Source organism: Myotis yumanensis, unplaced genomic scaffold (genome assembly GCF_028538775.1).
Source record: "Myotis yumanensis isolate MYYU_CA2020_CCGP unplaced genomic scaffold, mMyoYum1.0.hap1 SCAF_15, whole genome shotgun sequence".
Classification (NCBI taxonomy): Eukaryota; Metazoa; Chordata; class Mammalia; order Chiroptera; family Vespertilionidae; genus Myotis; species Myotis yumanensis.
This window is the reverse complement of record NW_027223766.1, coordinates 40,224,878-40,236,303: the sequence shown is the minus strand read 5'-3', so window position 1 is coordinate 40,236,303 and position 11,426 is coordinate 40,224,878. Positions and strand designations below refer to the sequence as shown.

At 44.8% G+C, this 11,426-nt stretch overlaps 1 protein-coding gene across 1 annotated transcript; it reads left to right on the top strand.

Annotated features, from left to right (window-relative positions):
• The first annotated feature begins 2,578 nt into the window (after nt 1-2,578).
• CTHRC1 (collagen triple helix repeat containing 1) lies at nt 2,579-11,238 on the top strand. Its single transcript, XM_070392140.1, has 4 exons — nt 2,579-2,764; nt 5,724-5,945; nt 8,992-9,208; nt 10,756-11,238. The coding sequence occupies exons 1-4, from the start codon at nt 2,594-2,596 to the stop codon at nt 10,896-10,898; spliced, it is 753 nt and encodes a 250-aa protein (XP_070248241.1). The 5' UTR covers nt 2,579-2,593; the 3' UTR covers nt 10,899-11,238.
• Nucleotides 11,239-11,426: the final 188 nt, after the last annotated feature.

Here is an 11,426-nt window from a genome sequence, read left to right as displayed (position 1 = left end):
TCCCCAGGACTCCTTGGCAGTCTAAATACTGTGTATTTGCTGCACCAACCAGAAGTCTGAGAACCAACTGTGCACTGAGATGGAGATGGGACTTTCTCCAAGCTCTAGCTTCTAGGACTTCCTCTAGAGACACCTCTTCTCTTTTCGGTCCCAGCTCTAGTGGTGGTAGCTGCTTTTTTCAGTAATCATCTGGTTTACTTCAGCATCCTGACTTCCAAACATCTGGGTAACCAATCTCCTGTATTCAATCTCCTCTGGTCTAAATATCTAGCATGGTTTACCTTACTCAATTAGACCTTGACTAATACATAGGTTCTTCTGCCTTCATTTCAGTAAGTGTCACACTCATTGATTCATTGATGTCCCCTTTTCACCCCCATTGACTTCCTCCACCCCACTCCTCCCCACCAGGCCTTCACCACACTATTACCTGTGTTCATGGGTTATGCATATATGCATATAAATTCTTTGTTGATCTCTTTCTACACCCCCTACCCTTCCCTCTGAGATTTGTCAGCCTGGAGTTTTATGACAGATAAGAAAGCATTAATAGTTCAATAGGAAAAAAAATAAAATATTGGAACAGAAAATATGCAGAACATTTGGAAATCTTTGGGAAAGACCACTGGAAATAAGATCCAGGATCCTAAACTAATCCATAATCACTAACTAGAACTAAAATCTATAATGGTAAAATGGGCCTATGTTTTAGACGGAGCAAACTCAACTGGACTAAGATGGTACATTCCAGAGGCGGTAGGATAAATGGCTTGGCAAACCACAGAGGGAGAGAAGTAAGCACAGACAGTGAAGTTAATCCAACCCAGAGGGGGAGTACTTTTGTATAATTTTTAGGACCTGGGAGACAGGATATGTGAAAGCCCTCTGTATAGCTGTAAATGTGTGCACATATACATTGTTATATATCATCTTCTGAAATGTAGATAATGATATCTTATTTACTTATCTTGCAGAGAAATTGATTATGTGAATGTGTAGTTTTAAAATGCATGAATGTTAACACAGGAAATAGCTCTTTGCTGAAACCCCAATCTGTTTCCCAAATTTACACAGAGAGGGCCCATCTGAAGTCACTGGTGACAGGAGCAGGAGCAGGAACTACGATTGGCCAGATTGGCCAGACAGACTCTCTGGTGGTGCCTCCTCTCCTCTCCGGCCGGTGGACTGCTGCCCCCAGAGTGGTTTGGCTGCGAGAGGGTATCAGCCGGGACGTTGTTTAGTATGTGGCTGGTTTCATGCGTGAGCGACCTGTGCAGCTGCAGTTAGAAGGGTCCCACGCTTGGTGTATTGCTCTGTTGACAAAGTCTTGAAATTCTTAATAATTTCTTAACAAAGGACCGTGCATTTTCATTTTGCATTGGGCTGGGCAAATTATGTAGCCAGCTCTGGCTCTAGCACCCATTTGGATATTTGCCTCTTCAAATAAACAGGAATGAAATTTACCTGTGGTTACATACTGGCCCAGGAGTGTGCTTTTCTAGAACTGTCCCCTGCCAAACTGTTCCTTCTCTTGAATATCCACTATAAGTCCCAGAAACCTGGCTGGGTCTCCATAGAGAACCGTGCTGAGTTGAATTTGACCTCAGCAGCGTTGCCAACAGGAACTTTCATGTTGTTAGGGGTGTGGCAAGACTTCTGCCCTGCCCGCTGCCAGCCAGTGGTGTAGAAAGAAGCTCCTGACCCTACCTGGTGGGGGGCCTGGGTTCCCCAGAATGCTTTCTTCCAGAATGGATAAAGGACAGATGAAAGGGGGTCAGAGAAGGTTAGAAAATACATCAATCAGAAATCAACAGTGATTTCTCGAAAGTGAACTTCTACCACCGAGTGCTGCTTAACTGCCCTGAGCATCATTTTCCTCATCTGTGAATGGGGCACGTAGAGGAGGTCCCCCGCCCCCCCCCCCGCCCCCCCCACACACATTGTCTCAATAGACACGGAGTATGCGTAGTGAAAGACTGCATACTAGTAGTTCCTGGAGCTTAGCAAGTGTTAGCATTCATTATTAAACAGCGGTTCTTAATCATTTGGCTCAGGGGGCCCAGGGAAAACTTGATGATACTCATGGTTCTCCTCCCCACCAAAAAAAGTCATCCCCCAAAAAGGATCTTGCAGAAGATGCCGGCTTTGACAACCCTTGAAGGCGGTCCCTGAACCCAAGTGAAGGCACGTGCCTCTCCAATGATCATTTAGGCGGTAATATCTCCACGCCCGCCCTCGAAGTCTCCACTCGTGGCACCCAGACGATGGCCGCCTCACCCCCACTTTGCAGGAGGCTTCTCCCCGCGATCTGTCCAGCCCCGCGGGGGTCCCAGCGGGCTGAGCCGGCCGCGGGAGAAGGCGGGCCCGGCTCTTGGCCCGCCCCGCGTGGGGCTCGGGGTGGGGGCTCTGGCCTATGACCGGATGGAAACTCTGGGTGTCCAGGGGTGGGGAGGGAGCGGGGAGGCGCGCGGGTGAAAGGCGCATTGATGCAGCCTGCGCCCGCCTCGGAGCGCCGCGGGGCCAGACTCTGATCACGTCCGAGCTCCCGGGCTCCTCCAGCTCCCGCTCCGCGTGTCCGGGGCCGCCGCGCGCCATGCGCCCCCAGGGCCCCGCCGCCGCCCCCAGGCCGGGGCGCCTCGGCCTCCTGCCGCTCCTGCTGCTCCTGCTGCTCCTGCTGCTGCAGCTGCCGGCGCCGGCGAGCGCCAATGACACCCCCAAGGTGAAGCAGAAGGCGCTGCTGCGGCAGCGGGAGGTGGTGGACCTGGTGAGTGCGGGGGACGGGGGACGGAGAGGAGGCGGTCTGAGTGTGTGAGTGTGTGTGTGTGTGTGTGTGTGTGTGTGTGTGTGTGTCTTACCGCGTGCGCCTGGGTGTCCTGCTTTGTCCGAGTCTACGTGCAGGGAAGGACCTGGGCTACGTGTGGTGGCTGGTGACCTGGGGCGCTCAGGGGAGACCAGAAGGGGGGGGTCATGTTTGAGCGGAGATGCAACGGGTGGGATGCCCCAAAGTACAGGGATCTGCCCAATAATGTCTGGCCTCTGAGCCCCCGGGCCTTCACCCCATTGTGAGGATGGCCAGGCTTAGAGCAGCCCCGAGAGGAGGGTGAGGAGCGTGGGGAGGTGAGCACGTTGGCCCGGGAGCTGCTTGGAGACCCCCGGCCTACTGATTCCCTGGGTGGGCTGGGCCGGGACAGGCAACGTGGCCTTTGTGGGGACTGGTGGCCACGTCTGCCGGCCGGAGAGAGCAAAAACCCGTGCAGAGCCTCCCTCCAGGGCTTTGTAACTTGAAGACCATTAATCATCTTGGGTCATCCTCCCAGGGCGCATGGGCTGCAATTTACTTGGTTGGAGACCACAGCCCGCCGGGCCCGGGGTGGTTCTGAGGGTTTATGGCCGGAAGGGGAAATGAAGGGCCCAGCACTAACCCTCCAAGGACCCGCTTCGTGGTTCTGTTTGGACAGATAGGCCGCCAGCGCTTTCGGACACCCCCGGTCTGCCCCTGTGGTCACCAGGTACCAGCATCACAGTTGCGCGGAGGGAGAAGACCGTTTCCAGGAGAGCAAATAAGTAGCCCAAGTGCTTTCTGAAGGGCTCATCTATGGGAACGTGTGTTTGCTTAAGGCTTTTTCCCTCCAAAAGTCAACAAACAGGGGGAGTGCAAGAGTGATCCTGTCACAACTACCATAGTCCTTGGCACTTAATATGGTCAATCCTTAAATCAATCTTAATCGCAAACAAGGATGGTATACAGGCATTGCAAGACACGAGAGGGGACATTTTTAATTTAAAAACAAAACGAACCTGTTTTGTATATGTTAAGCTGCCCTTGTAAATGCAGCTAATAAGCCAAGCTCCCAGGCAGCTAGCTGTCAACCAGATTCAAAAGCCCTGGAAAAAAATCCCTGCCATTTCACACGGCACTTTCTGGTGATGTGCCGTGTAATTTTGTCCCCAAAGCAGAATTGTGTCCAGCGCTGCCGTTCCATGTTAAATGCCCAAATTGCTTTAAACTGTACCAACTGAATGTGGTTCCTGTGGAGTTTGCATTTTGTGAATTTGTAGTTATGATCTACAACATAACCCTTTCCCCCATCAAGCTAGCAATTTTTTTCTTTCCCTCCCAAGACTTACAGAACCTGTGGTTTCCCACAACTCTAGCCCGACTTGGAAAAGCTTACTACGCAGCCAGGCTCAGGTGCATCCTGTAGCTTGGGTTTGGTTTTGCTGGAGGGGGAGAAGGGGAGGGAGCGAGGGGAGAGAGGTCCACATAGAAAGTTTCAACAGACTCTATAAAGCAACTTCTTTGTACAGGATCTTTCAAAGCATTTCTTTCAAGCTTCCAGCAAGTTCTGCCCCCTGGTGGCCAGTCCAGTGAAAGAAACAGGGACTCATTGCACAGATGTTTATCTTACCCCGCCCTGGTAGGTGCTAAAGGTGGGCTGAGTTAGCATTTTAAAGTGCAAGAAGACTGATGTGGTACCTGTGAAACCTAATTCAATAAAATGATGTGGTCTCGGAAATGCAATTTTTAGATTAAAAGATGGATAAAATTCTCCACCGTGGCAGAGTAGACATTTGGGGGCAGATGATTCTTTGTTGTGGGGACTGCCCTGTGCATTGTAGCATTTTTAGCATCATCCCTAGCCTCTACTCCTTGTCGATGCTAAGAGCAATCTCTCCGTCCAAGTTGTGGCAACCAAGAAATCAAAGAATACCAGGAATCTTATTGCTTCTCCTCTTTCACTAGAAATCTGCGTCCAAACATTACGTGTATCTGCTAGTGTCAGTGAATGAAATTACTGTAATGAAAATTGTCTACAATTAACTACACTGTTTTAGACTATTTTATACTTTAGCATGTTTTCTAATACTTTTGCAGTTTTGTTGCTTTTCTTACTATTTCTCTGGCAGTAAATAAGTAGCAGTGTCCTTTTCCCATTGCAATCAGAAAAAGAGCACTCGTCAACGTCACAAAAATCATCTGTCAAAACAAAAATCAAGTTGGTGGTGTGGAAAGCAAATTGATTTGCAAACATTAGAGACATATGGTTATTGGATTTTAGAATACGACCATGTCTATTCCCAGAGGGGGAACTTAAAAGATAAGCTTTGAAGTTATTTTAACATATAAGGAACCTGGTGTTTTGTTCTGATTGGACAATATATTGATATAGAATGATAGTATATTTGTATAGAATTGTGGATTGTGACAGTCTACACCAGCGGTTCTCAATCTGTGGGTCAAGCAGCTTGCTCTATCTCACAGAGCTAGTGGTGGTGGAGTCAGGATTAAAATCCAGAGAACCAGGCTCTAGAATCCATGCGCTTAACTTCTGCATGACATACCACTGCCCTCCCCGCCAAGGAAAACAAAGAATCCTTAAGATGTTTGAGAGATCACTGCCACCTGTTGGAGGCTAGTAGTCACCTTCAATAAGGTCATTTGCTGCCTCTCAGGGAGGAGGAGTGGGGTGGTGCTCAGAAGGGTTACCCGTGACACATCCGCCACGTAAAAAATGTGAAGTCTGTGCAATTTAAAGAAATCACAGTATGTTAGAAATAACTTTAAAGTCAGTTCTCTATAATAACTCGTCTAGAACATGAGCAAGGGGTATGAAAGGATTCTGGCCTCCAAGGACTCAGAATAAATGCGGTTCTAATCAGATCGAGTCTTTGAATCTTGAGTGGTGAGAGCTTCTCTTCCTTTCCTCTTCCCACCGATCTAGTATAATGGAATGTGCTTACAAGGGCCTGCGGGTGTACCTGGTCGAGATGGGAGCCCTGGGGCCAATGGCATTCCTGGTACCCCTGGGATCCCAGGTCGGGATGGATTCAAAGGAGAAAAGGGGGAGTGCCTGCGGGAAACCTTCGAGGAGTCCTGGACACCCAACTACAAGCAGTGCTCGTGGAATTCGCTGAATTATGGCATCGATCTTGGAAAAATTGCGGTAAGTAAAATCAGAATTATTCTAAAGTTGAAGCAAAACTTAAAGGTTTTCATCCCTGGCTGGTGTTGTTCAGTGGTCAGAGCATCGGCCCACACACCTCAGGGTTGCAGGTTCGATTCACAGTCCAGGGCACGCATGCCTGGGATGAAGGTTTGCTCCCCAGCCATGGTTCAGGTGGGTGCAGGAGGCAACCAATAGATGTGTCTCTCTCACATCAGTGTTTCTCTCTCTCTCTCTTTCCCTCCCTCCCCCTCCCTCCTCCTCCCTCTTCTTACCTCCCTCCCTTATATTTTCTCTAAATATCAATGGAATGCTGTGGTTTCTCTTCAGACCATATAAATCTTTCGCCTTTTACTAAATATCAATGGAGCCCTAGCTGGTTGGGCTCAGTGGATAGAGTGTCGGCCTGCGGTCTGAAAGGTCTTGGGTTCGATTCCAGCCTAGGGCACATGCCCGGGTTGTGGGCTTGATCCCCAGTAGGGGGGCATGCAGGAGGCAATCAATGATTCTCTCTCATCACTGATGTTTCTATCTCTCTCTCTCCCTCTCCCTTCCTCTCTGAAATCAATAAAAAATATATTTTTAAAAATCAATGGAAAAAATATCCTCAGATGAGGATTAACAAAACAACAACAACACACACACAAAATTTTTTTAAGGGTTTTCATAGGTGAGTGTTAATTTTAGGTGAGATTTTGTGTTATTTATTTTTACCAAAATATTTTTTAAAATTAAGGAGATACCATGTAACTTTAACTTAAAATTAATGAGAAAAATTGGTAACATCTCAGAGTTAATTTTATAAAGATATTTCTAAGATATTTAACCCTAAAAACCTCAAATAACTTACTCTATTTTTTAAAATGCAAACAAAAAGGGAGAGCATGCATGTCTTTGTTCACAAGATTGGACAGTAAGCAACTTGCCAATCTATCCTGAAGTAAATTTAAGTTTGTCGAAAAAATCCTGCTGTGGCTCCAGACATAGCGGTGGGAAGAATTTCTAAGAAGTTTACCAGATGATGGGAATCATCTGGCCGTGGCAAGGCCCTTGGTATTTGCCCTTAATCTGGGTAGAGGCCTAGCTTAACATTGCTCAGCCTGAGAGAAGTGGGATGGACCAGAGATGGACTACAGTGACCATTGTACATTATTCTGCAACACTGAGGGGCCAAGCTACTCACAATAGCCTGGCTGGCAATGCGTTTAGATTAATGACTCAGTCACTTTGATCAGTGTTTGCTTTCCTAAAGTAACTGGCAAGTCCACTGGGATTCATAGAGTTGAAGAAGTTGGTGCTATTTCTAAGCCTTTCTTCCTTTGTTAACTAACTCTGTACATGGTTCCATATTGACAATATATTACTTCATGATATTAACCACTACTATCACTAGGCAGATAGAAGAGACTTTATTTTCATACAACTCTAAGGTTTTAATCTTTATGTGTTAGCCCCGATCCTTATCTCAGCTGTTAAATGTCTGCTATCCTATATAATAAAAGTCTAATATGCTAAGTGTCCGGTCATCTGGTTGACCAGTTAGCCGTTCAACCAATCAAAGCATAACATGCTAATGATATGCTAAGGCCGCTCAACTGTTTGCTATGACATGCACTGGCCACCAGGGGGCAGACACTCTGACTGGTAGGTTAACTTGCTGCTGGGGTGTGGCCGATAGGGACTGAGTGAGACAGGTCGGACATGCCTTGGAGCCTTCCCTTGGTCCCTCCCTGGCTGGCCAACCTCCCGCGTCTCTCCCTGGCCTGATCATGCACCGGAGGGATCCCTCGGCCTGACCTGCACCCTCTTGCAATCTGGGACCCCTCAGGGGATGTTGGAGAGCCGGTTTTGGCCCAACTCCACAGGCCAGGCCAAGGGACCCCACTGGTGCACGAATTCATGCACCGGGCCTCTAGTGTTGTCTATAAAAAACTTTGCCACTGTCTTGATTTGATTTTCATGTGATAGAATTTCCATAAAAGTTCTTCCATGGGGAGGGTTGGGGGGGGGATTAAGAGTCCAACTGAAGGACTTATATGCATGCATATAAGATTAACCAATGGACACAAGACACGGGGCGGGGGGGGCGGGGGGTAGGGGCCGGGGGAATGTCAAGGGGGGGAAAAAAGGAGACATATGTAATACTCTTTGTAATACTTTAAGAAATAAAAATTATTAAAAAAAATAAAAAAATAAAATATGGAATAGCAAAAAAAAAAAAAAAAAGTTCTTCCATGGTTTTGGTGACTGTGACCATTTTTAGTTTCATTTGTGATTTCTTAAAAAAACATTTTGTTTAAATATTGCCTACTTCTTTAAACTGGACATTGACCAGTTCTTAAGTTGTAGTTGAGTTCTCTTCAAAAGCTCTCCCTATGGTCTCTGAATTATTAATGTGTTTTCAAGTTCCTTTTATCAGTGGCCAGAAAGGTTTGGGAGCCTTCTGCAGGTAAAAGATAGGGCCATGAACCAATTGACTGATGAATTTTGCAAAGACCAATTAGAGGGGGGAAAAATGTGAGCCTTATCATTGTGTCACACAGTTAAAGGCTAAAAACCCCATCTAGGCTTGAACCTGTGATACTGTATGCTGCTGATCAAATAGAAATAGGTCAAGAATAAATATATATGCACAGTACTAGTCTAGAATGTGAGTTCCATGAGGGCAGAGAATCTGTCTTGTGTACTGCTGTATCTATAGTATCCAGCAGATAGGGCTCAGGAAATATTTTTGGAATAATAAAAAAAAATAAAGTAAATATAGAGGTTGCTTTGGTCTCAATTCTGAAGACTAGCTGTTTTTGGTAAAAATGAAAGACCTTCAGTGGGGTGAATAATTCTAAGGATGCCATAACTTGATTTTGTAAAGAGTTCTTCATCTCAGAGTCCCTTTCCTGTCTTGCAGAAAATCTTCCCTCTACAAAGGTTAGACTTTTTAAATGTAGCTTGGGGTAAAGGGTAGTTGAGAGTCACAGTCCAGTTTGAAAGCATCTTTTTGAATAAGCTTGGGAATGCTAACGGCCCCCCATGTCTGTGTGTGTGGCAGGAGTGCACATTCACGAAGATGCGCTCGAACAGCGCGCTCCGAGTCCTGTTCAGTGGCTCGCTCCGGCTGAAGTGCAGAAGCGCGTGCTGCCAGCGTTGGTATTTCACGTTCAACGGAGCTGAATGTTCAGGGCCTCTTCCCATTGAAGCCATCATTTATTTGGACCAAGGAAGCCCTGAACTGAATTCAACAATTAACATCCATCGCACCTCTTCTGGTATGTAGACTAGTGACATCGCAGCGTGCGTCTCAGGTCTTTAGAGACAAAGATTCTTTTTGAGTCCACGGTCATGTTGGGTAACTAGGACAGCACATTGTTAGCCCATAATGCATTTCTCAACCATGGTGTGAAACCTCATATGTTGTAATCAGTTGGGTGGGATGTCAGAAGTGATTTGTTATTCCTAAGTTTCTGCATTAAGACAAACTGCTGGTGGGAATGTGGACTGGTGCAGCCGCTATGGAAAACAGTATGGAGTTTCCTCAAAAAATTAAAAGTGGAACTCCTTATTATGACCCAGTGATTCCACTTCTGGGAATATACCCAAAGAAACCTGATGCACTGATTCGAAAGAATGCATGCATCCCTATGTTCATGGCAGTGTTATTCACAATAGCCCATCAGTAGATGAGTGGATAAAAAAGCTGTGGTACATTTATACAATGGAATATTATGCAGCTGTAAAAGAAGGAAATCTTACCCCTAGAAACAGCATGGATGGACCTGGAGAGCATTATACTAAGTGAAATAAGCCAGTCAGAGAAAGACAAGTACCATATGATATCACTTACATGTGGAATCTAATGGACAAAATAGGCTAACAAACAAAATAGAAACAGACCCATCGATAAAAGTACAGGCTGACAGCTGTCAGAAGGAAGGTTGGTTGGTGAAGGAATTGAACAAAAAAAACCCCAACAATTCATAGACACAGACAACAGTATGGTGATTACAAGAGGGTAAGAGGCGGGGTGGCGGGGGGAGGTAGAAGAGGATTAAAAGGGCATAAATGGTGACGGAAGGAAACTGGACTTTGGATGGTGAACACACAGTACAATATATAGAATATATACAATATATAATACAATGCATTATAGATTTGTACACTTGAAACCTACATAACTTTATTAACCAATGTCACCACAATAAATTCAATAAAAAAATTTTTAAAAATAAAAAATACTTGTAAATTAAACCAAAGTATTGACTTTTTTTTTTTTTTTTTTTAGATATATTTTATTGATTTTTTACAGAGAGGAAGGGAGAGAGATACAGAGTTAGAAACATCGATGAGAGAGAAACATCGATCAGCTGCCTCCTGCACATCTCCTACTGGGGATGTGCCTGCAACCCAAGTACATGCCCTTGACCGGAATCGAACCTGGGACCCTTCAGTCCGCAGGCCGACGCTCTATCCACTGAGCCAAACCGGTTTCGGCGAAAGTATTGACTTTTAAAAGTAAATCCTTCCTTTGTTTAATCAAATGAGTTGCTTTTTTGTGTTAAGTCATCTCTGTAACGAAACTAAACAAATTCTGGTTTTATGGTTAAAACCTGTAAGAAAAATGCCTGTTATGCTTATATCATAGAATGGGTATATATTTGTATTTTAAAAGTATTTATGTGCTAAGAAAAACAGAATTTATTTTTACAAAACACATATGAAGTATTAGAATTTTTAATTCACTGTACATTAAATGGATTTATTACCTAGCTAAAGGTTTTTGTCCTCTCAAGATGTTCCTCTCATCTCTCTTTTGCAGTGGAAGGACTCTGTGAAGGAATCGGTGCCAGGTTAGTGGATGTTGCTATCTGGGTGGGTACTTGTTCAGATTACCCCAAAGGAGATGCCTCTACTGGATGGAATTCAGTGTCTCGCATCATTATTGAAGAACTGCCAAAATAAACTCTTTCATCTTCATTCCCTACCTCTTTTTAGTATACCTTTGACTGGCTAATTTTAGTGACATTTTATATAATTTTTAGGTAGACATCTGAAAGAAAAACAAAGCTAAATGTGTTTACAGACCAAAGTGTGATTTCACACAAGTCCAGTATTATTCATTTTCCTTCACTCAGATGGTCTGAGGATTTTGTAGTTGAATAGACTGTGTACTTTCTTCATATTCCCGTTCCTGGAACCTATAATTTAGAATGTCATTGTGGTCTTTAATTTTTCCCATTCTCTTAGTATAGCACTTTTTTAAAATATAAAAGCTACCAGTCTTTGTATAAGTTGTAAATGTTCAAAATTGTTTTATATCTGTGAAATAAAACTTATTTCAAATAATTTTAATATCTTTATCTTAATTCCTAATAAAATTAGACTGTCTAGTACTTTATATCTGAAAAGTTGAGTATAAACCTAAATTTGTATGTATTCATTTTAAGGGGGCGGGAGTGGGGTGGAGGGGGTCAATGGGAGACATCTGTA

Bases quoted from the DNA above. Each gene is read 5' to 3' on its own strand.
- CTHRC1 (XM_070392140.1), top strand. From the start codon at position 2,594: ATGCGCCCCCAGGGCCCCGCCGCCGCCCCCAGGCCGGGGCGCCTCGGC. The intron at 2,765-5,723 runs GTGAGTGCGGGG...CCACCGATCTAG, and splicing joins AGCGGGAGGTGGTGGACCTG to TATAATGGAATGTGCTTACA. The intron at 5,946-8,991 runs GTAAGTAAAATC...TGTGTGTGGCAG, and splicing joins TCGATCTTGGAAAAATTGCG to GAGTGCACATTCACGAAGAT.